This window comes from Ailuropoda melanoleuca, chromosome 4 (genome assembly GCF_002007445.2).
Source record: "Ailuropoda melanoleuca isolate Jingjing chromosome 4, ASM200744v2, whole genome shotgun sequence".
Taxonomy (NCBI): domain Eukaryota; kingdom Metazoa; phylum Chordata; class Mammalia; order Carnivora; family Ursidae; genus Ailuropoda; species Ailuropoda melanoleuca.
In genome coordinates this window covers 18,131,483-18,147,431 of record NC_048221.1, presented here as the reverse complement: position 1 = coordinate 18,147,431, position 15,949 = coordinate 18,131,483, and the positions used below count along the sequence as shown (strand labels likewise).

General features: G+C 50.5%; 1 protein-coding gene across 1 annotated transcript in view; it reads right to left on the bottom strand.

The window, feature by feature from the left end:
- Window positions 1-15,949, bottom strand: part of BSN (bassoon presynaptic cytomatrix protein) — an 89,450-nt gene that overhangs the window by 73,317 nt on the left and 184 nt on the right. Inside the window, exon 2 of the mRNA XM_034657208.1 lies at window positions 15,794-15,946. Coding sequence (XP_034513099.1) covers window positions 15,794-15,946 — 153 coding nt within the window. The remainder of the gene's footprint in view (window positions 1-15,793; window positions 15,947-15,949) is intronic.

The following is a 15,949-nucleotide window of genomic DNA, read 5'->3' as shown; positions in this document are numbered from 1 at the left end:
ATGGCTTCAGGGACCCCAGGCCTGGGTCTAGGGAGAGGCTCCATTTCCCAAACAAAAGACTTTTAAAGATCTTTTATGAACACTGGACAAAATCATCAACATTCCTGTCTTCAAAAAAAGACTCTATGTCAGATTAATCCCATCATGGTATGGGCTCAAGTTTTTCTAAGAAGAGAGGTCCTACGAAGCCAACATTAGGTACTATTCCAGCCAAAGGGGAGAGAGAGAGGGCAGACGGAGGCGCTGTGTGTAGGGGGTGGCTGGGGGGGGGCCACTGGAAGACTGATGACCTGAGCTGTGGAGGGTCAGGGAGCTGTCGGCACGCTGCACCTGCCACGTGAGAGGGAAAAGAAATGCGGCTCGGGGCTGAGGCCTGGGGCTGAGGCAGGCCGTGGAAGTGGTGCCACAGAGAAGCTCACCAAGTAACCAAAGAGGTGCTACAGAAACCAAAGAGGGCATTTCCAGAAGAACAGTGTGATCAGAAGCCCACGGGGAAGTCTCAGCAGCTAAGACAGGAACATGTCCCCTGAATGGGGCCATTAGATTGTCCCTGGAGCTCCAGAAGGAATCAGGGTCTGCGTGTGCGTGTGTGTGTGGACAAGCAGCCATTATCTGAGGCTCAGGCCAACCCACTACAAACCGGGAGGGGTGGGGGGTGCCAGAGAAGTTTTGGTGCTCCTTCCTGGCTGAGCCCTCCTTGCTCGCCCAGACGGCGGGACCCAACCAGGCTGACGACCGCATTCCCTCTATGAACTCAGTCCGCACACACCCTGATACACAGGTGGGACTTAATAAATGCTTGTTGAGCCAGCAAACACTGAATGAAAATAAACAGTGAACAAAAATGTGGGACAAAGAAACAACACTCTGAAACAATGCGTCTGTACCTTTCGGGAGGAAAGCCTTTTCTGGGGATAAAGCAGGGTCTCTGGAGAAGTTTGGGGACAGGTGTCAGTGGGGCTGCTTGCACCCTATGTGTCTGAACCCACTCCCATGCACGTCAACGAGTAATAATCAGCACACTTTACTGGAATCACGTACATGGTTGTGGGTCTTGTTCCTGAAGGCTGTACATTCCGGGACGGGCTAAAGCGTGTTAGCTTGTTCGAGAAGGTACCCCTGCGTCCATGGCAGCTCCGGAAGGAAAGACTGAAGGATCTCTGTCTTCATTCCCAAGAATGAAGGCCTCTGACCTCTGACCCAGAGGCCTCTGGGGCACGGGGTAAGCGCACTGCAAGCGCGGGTTGTTCTAAGGAGTCTCAGTGCAGCAAAGGCCTTGTCCCCAGACCTCATCCAGTGGGGCCTGGACCCTTCTCTTCTGGCTCTGGAGCCTTAATTCCCAAGGTCACCCTAAGACTGTCCCCTGCTCCCCGCCCCCCCCCAGCCCACTCTATCCAGGGACAGGAAAGGTGCCAAGTAGACCAGTCCTCACACCGGATGCCCAATCTGTTGACTGGACACATGGAAGTTTCCTCATCCCAAAGTGGCCGGGGAGGTCCACGAAGCAGAGGCCAGAGCTGGGCAGGCCCCACTCCTCATCCTGATCCTGCCCTGCCTTGTTATCGAGTTCTTGGGAAAAACCTCTCTGGCCTCGGTCTTTCCATCCCTTACCAGTGATCTGACCCCTACTGGACAGAGCCGCACAGAGGAAAAATCACTGTATTGGCAAAATCAATTACTACTAAGTATCACTATCTTCAAAAGCAACACATGCCTTTATCTGAACGTCTTGCTTTGCCCTGAGCTACCATTAGGACGAGGGAAAACGAAGCTAAGGAGCCTGACTGAGGCCCATGTTCCCTGAAAACCTTGCCGGGAGGTTCAGCCTTGATGACTTCTGGGGTCACTGTCCCTCCGCTTCATAGGCCTGGGTGTCCCGGAGTAAGTGCTCACAGGGAGCACAGGGAACACGAGATGCTTTCCCCAAAGGCAAAGCTTCCAGTTTCTTCTTTCTTCATGACTCTGAAAACAGTTCTTGGCACCACCAGGCAGACCCAGAGCTGTAAGCCAGGATTTTGGTCATTGAAAGGGAAGAGTGTCGCCCCCCAGAGTCCACACCAGGCTTTCCGCCTTGAGGATAGGGAGGACATTTTTGCTTCCTCACTCCACACTCAGGGGTGTGGAGGTTTTTACCGTTTAGAAAAGAACATGGTTGCGTGGCATCAGTCCCTGGAGTCCTGGGTGGGTTTCCCAGGGCTCCTCACCCCTGACAGAGCGCCTGGCTAGGGACACAGCAGAGGCTCCGTGCCTGCAGCTCCCGGCCTCTGCGTTGTCACAGCTCCAGCAAGCCACGGTACACACCATGGTGGCCAGGGAGGTGCCAAGGACCTCGGGTAAGCCCCAGACTATACTCTGATAAAGCTGGGGACTTAGGAGAAGGGTCGGGGGAGGCAAGGTGGCAGACCTGGCCTGTTGGGAGCACCCAGAGCCAGCTACCCTGTTCTGTCCACCCCCAATCTGCCCATCTTTCATAAGCTCAGCCTGTATCGCAGCTCCCCAAAAGCATCCCGGCAGGAAACCCCTCTGCCTCTGGCCGTCAGCACTCAGCACTGTCATTTGCAAAAATGCTTTCAGCACACAGGGAAACCAGGGACGGCTGCCTGGCTCCTGGGGAAGCCCCACTCCAGTCCCCTGGCTTCTGAGCCAGCTCCGTGTGCCCCAGCCTGCCTCCAGGGTCCTGGGCCCAGAGAAACACACATCCCAGAGTCACACTGGTATTTCTGCCCCTGGTGCCCATGGGCAGATCACCACTCCAGAGCGGCGGGCCCAGACCTGGGGCTCCCTCCCTCCTCTCCTCTTTCCAATCCCCCAAATCTATCAAGGGTACCCTGTCCTCCACCGCTGTCCAAACTTCCTGGAGTTTCACGAACACAAGTGAGGGTTAAGAGACAAAATGGCACTCTTCCCATTGCCAGCAGGTGTTTTCTGGGGCTCTGGGGGCCCGGGCTGAAACCCTGACTTGCAGTGGATTCTGAGAGCCTGTGAGATGCACCAGCCCTTTCAAGGGGACTCTCCAGCTTGAGGCCCACATTCTCTAGCTGTTTCAGCAGCTGTATGTGAAGAGAAGGAAGATGAGCTGCAGTGGGTCCTCTGAGCCCCCCCCCCCCGCCCCTGCCCGGGCATTCCCCATTGAATCAGAGCTCCCAGGGGGCAGAGACCAAACCCTTAATCAAGTTGAATTCAAACAGCTCTGTAGTAGGAAATGGGGCTGGTGATCTCCCTGCTCGCCTTCAGATCCTCAGCCCTGGGTGGGAACCAAGCAACGAGCTGGTGTTTAACTCCAGGCCTCAGACTGAATGCTTTCATTTCCAGCATTTTGTTTGATAAAAGTTTGTCAAATTCACTGTACTTGACTCGCCCTCTTGGAACCCCAGTATTGCCTCAATTTCTTCCTCTTCCTTATCTCTTTCTCAGGGTACTTGGAGGAGGCAGGTGGCATTAATGTTAACACATGGGCAGATGAGTTGTGACCTTATTTTTCCAGCCCAGACTTGAACGCCTAGCTGCCTACCTCACGTATCACTTAGGTGTCTCTAAAACACAGTTTGCCCAGGAACGAACTCCTGATCATAGGCCTTGTGCCTGGGGGACCCCAGTGCGCACCGCACGGTCAGGCCAGAGCTCAGGGGTCCTCCTGACTCTCTTGTCTAATTCTTCGAAGCCAGCCCTTGAGCACGCCTCTGGCTCTACACTCAGCATATATGCAGAAATTGAGCACTTTTTAGCACCCTCTCCCTACTCCCTGCCGCTCCCTCGTCCTGGTCCAGGGGCCGTCCTCTCGCACCTGAACACGGTCCAAGCCCCTCAGTAGCACCCCGCCTCTGGCCTTGCCCCTCAGGCTTGGCCAGACCATCTTGTTTCAGGGCCCCGTAAGAAACCAACCCCGAACTACCCTGGTAAAAATACAAAACATCCCATAGATACACCAGTCCACAGGTACACCAGCAAAAATACAAAATGACACATACACCACGTTCCTGAGTGTGGGGTTCTTTGTTAGAGGAAAAGCCTGGCCACAGGCCAACGTCCATGGATAAACTATGGCAAACCCGCATGATAGAGCGCTGTACGGAGGCCAACAAAGAATCAGAAGGATTTATCCATTCTCCGACAGGGTGATCTTCAGGATATAGCATGTGAGAAAAAGCAAAGTTCAGCACAGTGTTCAGAATGTGCTACTTTTTATGTATATAAAAAAGAGAGAGGTAAATAAATGTATATTGTCCTCATATTTTCAAGAAAGAACAATGGAAAAAAAAACGGATACAGGTGAATTCTTACCAGGGAAGGAAGGAAACAAGGTGGAAGAGAACAAGATAGAACTAGACTTTTCCCAGTTTCATCTTGTTTTATTTGGAAGCACATGAAAGTTCTACATTATTTTCAGAAAATTAATTCAAAAAGATAAAAGGACGGGAGATGGCATTGTTGTTCTCAATGGATTTCTGCCCTTTGCCATGTGACTTTGCAATTCCTCCCACTAAGGGTGGAGTCTATTTTTCCAGATGTGGCAGACTCTATTTTCCAAAAACGGCCTCAACAAGATTTCCACAAGCTCTTATAGAATCTGGACATTCCCCAACCAAGAGACGGAGTCCACACCTCCTCCACTCAAAACTGGGTAGGGCTTTAGAACTGTCTCAGTGAATAGAATGCAGCAAAAATAAAAATGGTCATAAAAGGCAGTACAGCCTCCAGCTGGCTTCCTCTCTCTCTTTCTCTTAGGATACCCTTGAAACTCAGAAACCATGTTGAGAGGAAGCTCAAACTAGCCCATGTGGAGAGGCACTGAGGCTCCCAGCTGCTAGCAGGAATCAACTGTAAGACAGGTAAGTGATGAACACACGTCCGATGATTCCAGTCCCCAGCCTTCGAGTCTTCCAGCTGAAGCCCCAGACAGTGTGGAGCAGAAGGAAGCCACCCCATGTGCCCAGCCTGAATTCCTGACCTACAGAACCTGCGAGCAAAAGAGGGGTGTGTGATGTCACTGAGTTTTTGGGTAGTTTCTTATACAGTCAGAGCAACTGCAGCACCATCCCTTAACTTTGGGCTTACAAATGAATTGCTTTGACTAGAGCAGTGTTGGCTGATGTGGACTGAAGCATGTACGTGTGTGTGTGTGTGTGTGCGCGCGCGTGCGCGTGTGATTAGGCATGTCCCCTGTCGTCACCACCGGAAGACCATACCCTGGCTAGCCTGCTGCCTGAGGAGGATGAGAGACATGTACGGCAGACCTGGACTCAGCTGGAGCCCAGAGCCCGGCCCAGATCGGAGAATTCTAGCCAGAATGCCGATGCCTGAGTGAGAATAAAAACTGCTGTTTGAAGCCACTGAGTGTGGGCAGATTTACTATGCAGTATGATCGCAGCAACAGATAAGTGATCAAAAAGCAATCCTTACAAACTGAACACAAACTGGAAAGAAAGAGCTTAATTGTGTATCTTCTTAATGGCAGAACCTCACCGAGAAGAATCATTTTCTTTTTTTTTTAATAATTTTTTAAAGATTTTATTTATTTATTTGGGCGGGTGAGCACAAGTTGGGGGGAGGGGCAGAGGGAGGAGCAGACTCCCCACTGAGCAGGGCACCCCCCCACCCCCGACACAGGGCTCCATCCCAGGACCCCGGGATCATGATCTGAGCCAAAGGAAGATGTTTAACTGACTGAGCCACCCAGGCGCCCCGAGAAGAATCATTTCTAGTAACTCTAAAACACAGAACTTATGTCTACCGACAGATGAATGGATAAAGAAAATGTGATAAATACACACACACACACACACACACACACACACACACACACCTTCAATGGACCATTACTCAGCCATCAAAAAGAATGAAATCTTGCCATTTGCAACCTGGATGGAACTAGAGGGTAGTATGCTAAGTGAAATAAGTCAATCAGAGAAAGACAATTATCATATGATCTCACTCCTATGTGGAATTTAAGAAATAAAACAGAGGATCATAGGGGAAGAGAGAAAAAAATAAAATAAGATGAAATCAGAGAGGGAGACAAACCATAAGAGACTCTTAATCATAGCAAACAAACTGAGGGTTGCTGGAGGGCAGGTGGTGAGGGATGGGGTAACTGGGTGATGGACATTAAGGAGGGCATGTGATGTACTGAGCACTGAGTGCTATATAAGACTGATGAATCACTGAACTCTACCTCTGAAACTAATACTACATTATATGTTAATTAATTGAACTTAAATTTTAAAAAAGAAGAAAAATAAGTAAACACAGAACTTGGACTAGACATCCCTGGAAAGAAATAAACTAAGGACAAGAGAAACTACAAGGAGAGAGCACCTGGTTGGCTCAGTTGGTTAAGCATTTGCCTTCAGCTCAGGTCATGATCTCAGGGTCCTGGAATCGAGCCCTGCATTGGGCTCCCTGCTCAATGGGAGCCTGTTTCTCCCTCTCCTTCTGCCTGCCACTCCCCCGCTTGCGTTCGCACTTTCTCTCTCTCTCAAATAAATAAATAAAATCTTCAAAAAAACCCACGAAAACCACAAGGAGATCTTAAATTACATTCGTTAGTATTATTGTCAGTAAAAATATCTATATTATTATTTTGAACATGTGTGAGTGTGTGTGTATGTACATGCAATGTTTGTTTGGATCCTGATTTGAAAAAAACAACCCTAAAAAATCATTTTTGAGATAATCAAGTCAAATTGAACATGGACTGGGTATTAAGTTATATTAAGAAATTACAGTTAAATTTGTTGGCTGTGATAATGTTATTGGATTAAAATAAAAACAGCTTTTAACTACTAGAGGTACATCCTGAAGTATGAGTGAAACGATATGTTTGGATGTGGATTGAAAATACTCCAGTCCAAAAAAGTTGGAGGAATATACATGAAATGAGATGGCGAAACACTGATCATTGTTGAAGCTGGGTGATGGCTTCACAGGAGGGGGGGGGTCATCATTCCATCTCTTCTCCTTTTATGTGTGTTTGCAATTTTCATCTGCAGAGTGTTCGCTGCTCCTGAGGACATCCTCCCTACAGAGCCTAAGGCCAGTGTATCCCAAAAAGAGGCCAGGATGACACGGCCGACCAGGCAAGAACCCGCCCATGAAGGACTTTCCTCTGCAGCGCGTAGAGGTTGCCGCACGTGCAAGGGGTGGCGGCCTCTCCAAGGCGACCCGCCCTACCGCCATCTTCAGCTGACACCACCTCTAACCAGAGCTCGCAAGGCTTTGGCCTCGAGGGCTCAACACTGACCACTCAAAGTGAGATACAAGGATTTGGAAAGTGGGCTCCCAGGGCCATGGGAAGGGGAGAAGTTCTCCCAGCATGATGCTGAAACCACGTACACTGTCTCAGTTATTATCCCTATTTCAGGAGACAGAGTCAGGATCCAAAGGGTCTCAGTAGGTTGGAAGGGATCTCCAAGACATGGCAGGGAGCAGTGCAGGCCCCCACACACTCACACGCAGGAGGGAACCCAGGCTTCATGCTGAGATGCCCAGCCTGAGGCTGGACAAGTGTGGGGTGCAGTGCCAGAGGGCACTCAGGGAGGTACAGGATGGTCTTCTCAGGCTGCTATGAGTGAGGGCCACTCATCCTTCAGATTGTGTCACTCATAATCCATGTGACATACTGAGCCCTGGGTCCTGTTCTCTCAACCTCCCTGTCCTCAGGATATTGACAGCCTCGGGCCAAACATCCCAGGTCGGCAAGGGTCCCAGAGTCACATCCCAGCTGCAGGACCTGAAGAAGTCAAGTCTAGAGAAGAGCCCCGCAGTTGAGGAGGTAGGGGCATAGTGAGCTCACGAAACCTGTGAGCCAGAGGGCAGAGCCAGACGAAGAGACCGGACATGTAAGGAAGCCCATTTCAGACGATCAGAAAGAAAGAACTTTCACCGGTGGAGTCATCTGCCTGGGAGGGACCACAGGCCACTGACCACTGGGTATTCACCCCAAGACAGAGCTTCTCCTTCTGAAAAAATAGAAGACGTTTGGCATCGGTTAGGAGTTGAATTAGATGCTCAAAATAAAAGGAGGACAGAACAAACAGCTCACCCCCTGAAGCTAAGCCACGCTCCCGAGGGAATAGGCCTCACGTGCCAGACCTTGACATTGGTGGAGACCCGGCCCAAGGCCACAGAACCCACAGAGCGGCAGGAGAAACTGCAGAGAGCCCCACATCCCTCTCCTCACGCTACAAGTGAAGGGTTCTGCACAAGTGCCCGCCTGGAGGAGGCAGAGCAGGAGCGGAGCACGTGGGGGATGTGGACGTAACAACACTCAGGAGATAAGCGACCGTGCCCGGATGGAAACGGGAAGCCCGCGGCAGGCTCCGCAGGCGCGAACAGGAGCCCAGCTGGCTGACCAGCCAACCCAGGAGAAGGAGGCCAGCAGCCTTTCAAGAGCCCCCACCTGCCAGGAGCAACCGAGGGGCAAGGTGCCAGCCAGTCCCTCTTCCAGCCCCAGGCTTGATTGTGAGGTCATCTTGTCCACTCCGAAAGATCTCTGGAGCTCAGAGGAAGAGCAATCCTCTTCATTTAAAGCTCTTCTAATGAACCTCAAGTCTGCACGACGTGTCTATTTTCTCTCCTTGGTGGGGCTGAGGAATAGCGGGAAGCATCATCCTTCCTTCTTACTCATCTAACAAAAATAAGCTGTCAGAGATGGAGGGGACCTGGGATATCACCTAGTTCAATCTCTCCTTTTACAGATGGAAAAGAGTGAGGATCTACTACTCGCACAGCCAGCTTGGGGCAATGTCAGGGTGGTTGAAAGCCTGAGTTTCTGACCCCCACCCAGGAGGCTTCCAGAATCCTTCATTCCTCACCCCACCCTATGCTGTCCTTTCCTCAAACGTCCTACTTCCTGATCCTTTTCTTGTCCTCAAAGCCCTCCCCACCCTATTGCTAAATTTTCCATCTTCTCCCAGCAGGAGGCAAGGAAGTGACGCGGTTCTCCAGCTGTGCTCGGTGTTTGGCATTTCGGTTTGCTAAAGTCAGCTAGCTGGCTGTTCTTCTAAATCTCTCGTATTGGGCCTCTGGAGTTCCCAGCAGAATAATGTTGTGAATGTGTTTTGTAAGCTGCAAAACACCATACAAATATATATTCTACTATTTCAGAACATGCAATAATACAATCCCTTTAATCATGCTCTCATTTATCTTAACTCTGTGAGACAAAGAAAAAGCAGGAGCAAACTCTAATTTCAGGAAGTCGAGGGTAAAGATCTAAGCAGGCGCCTCTTCGTCTCCTACCAGACCGGGAGCTCCGTGAGGGCACAGCCCATTTCGTGCTCCTTCCTTTGCTCTTCATATCTCACCCAGGGATAGGCATCTAGTAGGTATTCAGCAAGGGGTTTCCTGAATACATGGATAAATATTCATTTTAAAATCCTCCTATTGCTAAGTAGAGCTTAATTGTAGAAATCCCTCACAACCGCTCCCATATACAAAAAGGGCAGGCAACCCCTATTACCTACCTGCATGCGCAAATACATGGAATGTATAGGTGTGACTCTCAGGAAATTTCCTTACCCCCTTTCCTTCCAAAGCACCCAAATGCCTCACAGATTCTTCCAGCATCGTGGAAAGGGATCGCTCCCTCCCGGAGCCAATGGCATTGGAGAGCAACTCTGGGTCCAGGGGCAGCCCCAGACTCGGTGAGCTGCTGCTGCGGTTTCTTGATCTCCTCAGTGGTTGGGGCCAAGTCCCAGAAGCTAACCCTTTACTTCCGCTCAGGGAAAAATCTTCACTTTGGGCCCTAATAGCAGCCCCACCCACTTCAGGGGCAGCCAGGCCAACCCAAAAGGTTCTGGATTTATCCCAGGGTGAGCTAGAGTTCCCTAGAGGCTCCCAATACAACTCCAAGGGACACTCTTGTTAGAAAGAAGTGGGGGTACCAGGTAAGGGGTCTCTTCTAGAGCAAGGCTCTTTTAAGAAGCCTAGATACCCATAAGAGCAAAGAACAGATGGAGAGATCAGAGCAGGGCTGCGACAAGCCTGGGGCTGAAGGTACAGTACAGATGAATCAGGGAGCATGCTTACTGGCTCCATCCCACAGGCACAGCTGACCAGAACCAAATGTGTAAGACACATGAGCTGTGGGAATGCCAGGGGTCAACAGACACCCACAAGAGGCTCCATCAGCAGGGAAGGAACCACAGGGACTGGGACACCAGAATTCCATCTCCCCTACCACACGTCCCAGAGGCCATGGTCCCAACTCATTCCCCAGCTATGACTAGCTTCCACCACCATGCTGGTGAATGGAGAGGGAGACGGCCCTCGAAGCAGGAAAGGAGCCTCAGTGAGTCTTACCAATGCAGTACCAATGCCAGTAGGACAGGCCCCTGGCACCCGCTGAGAGACCCAGGCAGGAGTCCCCATGGGGCTAGATTGTTCACCTAGTCCCAGCTCCCCAGGAGGGCCTCAAGTCCTAAAGCGACACTTGGCCCTTGCTGTAGGCAAGCAGGTCTCAGCCACCATGTCATCATTGTAAACTGTGAGACCCCAGGTAAAAAGGATGAGTAAGGCCCAGACAGAAGGGGCCTGCGAGAGCAGCATGGCCAGGCAGGGGGACTGAGGAACAAGGACGTGTAAAAACACCGAGCAGAGTGTCCATGGTGAAGCAGATATCTAGTGAGAGTAGCTAGAACTGTGGTGACGCCTTTGCCAACCCACCTCCCCAGTCAGCCCAACTTCTTGCCCACGGGCCACAGCCTCCAGGAATGGATTTCCCCTCAAAGAGCCCACACGTAGCAGGGTCTGTCTCTCCCTGCTTCTATCACTAACATGAAAAAAGGGCACTACTGAGACGTGTAGGACCTCTGAGAAGAGAGAGGATTTACTGAAGCCCCAAACCCTATCTCCTGGCAGCCTACTACTCACATACGCACGGAGGGTTCCTCAAAGCTGGGTGAAAAGCCATGACCCAAGGGCTCTGAAAGCTTTGACCTCTTAAACCCAGAACCAAACCCACTCGGGAAGAACTTTAGAAAAAAAGAACAAAAAAGTGTCCCCATCGCATCATTCTTTTGTTCCCAAACTAGTCCAAAGCCTAGCTCTACTTTCAGCGAACTCCTAGCCTCTTCAGGCCAAAGCCCTCAACAAACTCTTTTTTAAAAAGCTAGCATTTCTTGGCCGAAAGAATGAAATTAGAATCCGAATGGCTTCTAGAGACAAGTTCCAGCTTAAAGGAAAAATACAGGACAGAGGAACATCTTAAATGACACCACAGAGACACAATCAGCATAATCCAGAATGTGAGAAACACAGGACAAACGATGCAGTTCTCCAATCACAAATTGCAAGGCGGAAAAAAGGAGATGGCATCTGCAGGGTTAAAGAGCTCAGATGCATCCAACAAATGCAATGTGTAGACCCTGTTTAGATCACAATTCAAACAAATCGACTGTAAAAATAAATTCATAAGATAATCAGAAAACCTGAACCCTGACTGGTATTTGCTAAAATGAAGAAGGGATTGTCATCAGGGTGCCTCCCTGCTCGGTCAGTGAAGCATGCAACTTCTGATGTCAGGGTCCTGAGTTGAAGCCCCATGTTGGGCATAGAGATTACTTCTAAAAAAAGATGGAATTGTTATCTATTTGGGTGTGATTGTGGTGCTGTGGTAACGTTCATACATAGCCCTTATTCCTTAGAAATACACATTGAAATATGGATGATGAAATGTGAGGGTGTCTGGAAGTTGCCTCCGTGGGGGATGGCAGGTGAGGAAGACAGAAAAGCTTCATCAGCCATGAGTTCGTGATAACTGGCTGGGCAATGGGGACACGGGAGTTCATTAGCTTATTCTCTCAACTTCTACGTAGATTTGAAAATTTCCATAACAAAGAGTTAAAGAAGAAAGAGAAGGAGAGAGAGAGGGAGAGGGGGAAGGAGAGGAAAAGGAAGGAGGAGGGGGGGAGGACTTACTTCCCCAACATCTCCATAACTTTTTTTTTTTTTTTTTTGGATTAGCAGCAATTTTTCAGTCTTACCAATGCTGGGAAAAGCTCTATTTTCAAAGCTGCCCCTTTCTCCCTGCCAAAGATGAGAAACGGTTGCCCCTTCGGGTGAAATTTTGACATCATCGCCATTCAGATATTAGGTCACTTTAGTACAATCCCCGTGTCATGCCCTCCATGAGAATCCAGCTCCTGGGGCCCAACAAGATCTCTGAATGACAAAGGACCAAACCTGGCAATTATAACCTTTTATTTCATCCTTACACATGAGTCCCAGATTTTTCTAGAGCCTAACCGTTAGCTGATACAGTATAACAAATCTGGCTAATCCCAGACCGAATACACTATACCTGACAAACCCATTTATTTTTATTTTTGTTTTCTTATTGGGATAAAATTGTGACAAACCCATTTTGAGAAAAGAACTCAGATGGTGGCTCACAGAGCAGCCTCACCCACCTTCCAGCACATGACCAGGCTCTGGGTGCCCGCTGACGATGGTTAAAGACATCTCCATGGCAGATGGGCTGGAGCTGAGTGAGGCAACCTCGAGGTGATCAGGGATTTTGATGGGTAATAAGGGAAAGGGGCCTTACCTGGTCTGCCCCAGCTCCCCTCCACACCCCGGCACTTGGCCCCATTCTCTGCTTGCCGTCCCTGCCTATGTAGACCACATTCCTCATGCTATGTCTCCCTCTCCACCTCTCATAACCCCACCATTTCTCCCTCATGCCTTGGGTTTCTCCTTCTTTTGAAGCCTGGCTCTGACTCTCCACTCTTCTCACTTGACAACCGTTCTATAAGCACTGTCTGTTCGGCGCTTCTCAGACACGGAGCTGCTCAGACACCGAGCCTCCTCAGTCTGAGCTGCTCAGACACAGAGCTGCCCAGCCAAATTCCATGATTTGGCTCTTTGAGGGCTGTCTCATCAACCAGACTGCGAGGTGCTTGAGAACAGGGGAACATGTAGACCCTTCCAGACCCTCCACAGAGCCCAGAGCAGTGCTTTTGCTCTTGACACTGGTAAGTATGCCTTGGCTCACTGACTGAAGATCAATCTGCAAATGTCAGAACGTGTCAGGTCCACAGGGCTGGCATAGATTAGACAGGTCACTGGTATGTGTGGCTCCTTTGTGAAATTTTTTAAAAAGGTGCTCTCTGGGGTACTGATAAAGTTTCATCTTGAACAGGTGGTGTGTCATGGGTATGCATGTAAGTTAAATCCCAGCAACTGGAGCACTTCAGTGCACATCAGGCATAAATATAAGTGAATGAATGAATGGATGAATGAATGAATGAATGAACGAAAGGGGCCCCTTCCTCTAGGAGGATGCAGCCCACACCAGGGCATACAGCTCGGGCAGTATGCCTTCTCTGATCTGGCACTTCTTGAGAAAGGCACAACCTGTGTAACTGTATGTGCCACCCCGAGACCAGAAGCAGACAGCCCTGCCTTGAGGGACTCTCCAATGCCCAAAGTGCCGTATCATCCGAACGGGCTAAGAAGCAGCACTATGGGTGTGGTGCTACTGCCACTTACGGGATTCGAGTCAGGCTCTTCAGTCATAAATGGCGGAGCCGCCCCCTCACAGAACCCAAGTGAGCTCAGTATGAGGATGAAAAGACTAATTCTAGGGTAGCAAGGGGTAATACGGCAACAGGAAAGAGCCAGGAATCGACTCCCCCAGAACCTCAGTTCTACTCCCCTTTGGGGTTAGTAAAATGATCTCGCCCTTACCTGACCCCCCCCACCTACCTCGATGAGGCTTCCAACTGCCCCCAAATTTGCAAGCTTGTTTGAAACTGTGCCGCTGCTCTTTCCTGAATGCCCAGAAGCACATGCCATGGGGCTTTTCCTCCATCAATGGGCCAATCTGTTCGGTAGCCTCTCTGAACAGAACATGCTACATTTGGCATCAGGTACCTGAGACGCTCTGGTGAGAAGCAGGAGCCATTCTAATGCTGAAGGAGAGACATACCATGGCCGTGCTGCTCTTCTGAGTTACTGTGACAAGCTGAGTATCAGCTGAAGCAGTAAATCCCATCTCCTAAGGGCCCCTAGTCCTGAGCTTTGGTGACAAGTAGCCAGCTCACCCTGAGCTTGACAGCCCTAGGACCTTAGCACCACCGGCCCATGGGTGAGCCTTGCCCACAGCCAGGAGCAACTTACGTGACTACTAACTCCAACAGGAGGCCCATGGTTCCCCAACCCACAGCAGTTCATGGGTCTGCCCTGTAGCAGAATGCATAGATGGGGTAGAAATGAAACCCTGAAAAAGAATATGAGTAGTAGACCCCAGTCTCCTTCTTGCCCCTCTGAGCTGCCCAAATCTTTCCAAAATTTCATATGCTTGGCTCTGCAACATCCAATAAACCATAAGCAGGGCAGCCTGTTTGGTTACCAGAAGAGAAATGTCAAATCCCCCATATAGAGAACTACCCATAACAGGGTGTTTTTCCATTCAGCTGTAGACGCTTTCCCTTGGAGAGAGAGCTCTAAAGCCTGGGTGAGGCTCCCTCAAGCTAAAACTCAAACAGCAGCTCAACACGCAGCAAAATGGGCAGTATTTGCAGTGCTAAGAACTGTATGCTCACCAACTGCATTACTGTAAGAGCTAATGTAAAATGGGCAGATTCCCCCCTTAAAGGGGGTGCTCACAGGCTGGCCTGTCTGCGTCAGGTTGCAGGCTATTAAGAGCCTTTCATTACTATTAGTTGTCTAAGAAATGACTTCTGAGAGGCACAGTTGGACAGCTGAAGAATCAGAAATCATGCTCCCTCACAGTGTATGTGCTCCCACACAGGAAAGCTAAGGCAACATGATCAGCAGACTCCCATGGAACCAGAAGTGCCCCTCCCCCCACCTCCCAGCCTGGGGGTTTGCTACTCCCTAGGCCCATTTGGTGTAAAGATAATGCCTTCCATTTTATCCTGTCATCTCTTGATACTTTCCTGAGTTTTCAGCCTACTAATCTATCATATATATTGGCATTCCCTTCCACTGCATTCACAACCACTTGAGTGTTTTTGTGGACCTCAGTTGGCATATATTTTAAACAAGCTGGTTTCACAGTATTTGATCAGATATGTTCTGCTAAAAGCATCCTCCGTGGGTTTCAGTTTTTCCCTGGTTCGAGGTGGTAATCTAAATCATAAGGCAACAGGAACATATTTGTAATAGACGCTTCAATAGCATTTTTGCCTCACCCCGGAGTGTTTCACCAAACCTTGGTGAAAGCACATGACCCTGTTCATATTTTGAGCCTAAATAAGTACTTTTTGGTGTCCAGTGACATTTTCCCTTCCTCCAAAGATGATTATAGTCGCTAAATGCCTGAGGAAAGCACATGACCAAGTTCATGGTTCAACTATTTCCATATCTCCCTGTTCCTCGCAGTGACACTTATCTTCCCTGACAGCCACTCCCATTGTGCTCCTTCCTTGGCCCAACACAATGGACACATGCAGACACCAGTAGACAGGGAGGACGTTTTCCATCCCACTGCTCCCCAGTGCGGAGGGACTAGGCTGAGGTTACATAAGCCCCTCCTGAGCCCAGCGTTGGGGGGTTAGCAAATTTGGGGTTCGTGACGGAGTCACGGTCTGCAGGCCCTGACTGACCCTGCGCTCACTCACCATCCTGCCTTACCAAGGCAGGGCGGCTTGAAAGAGAGGGCCGCTCCCTGAGACCACCCGGCTCCCGCCAATCGGGCCGGGTTCAAAGTGCGGCGGGACGTCTGATCTCGCTGTCCAGACTACATCGCGGGGTCGCGGGCCCCGGCCCCAGCCTCAGGCTGCAGCTCCCCGCCCCCCCCAACCCAGGTGCCGCGACGCGCTCTTACCTGCCGGGACCGGGGCCGGGGCCGGGGCCAGGGCCAGGGCCAGGGCCAGGGCCCGGGCCGGGGCTTGGGCCGGGACCTGGGCCCGGTGGTCCCGCGGTCGCCCTCGCGGCCTGCAGCGGGGAGCTGTCCGCCGCCGGCAGGTGCTGAAGGCGGCTT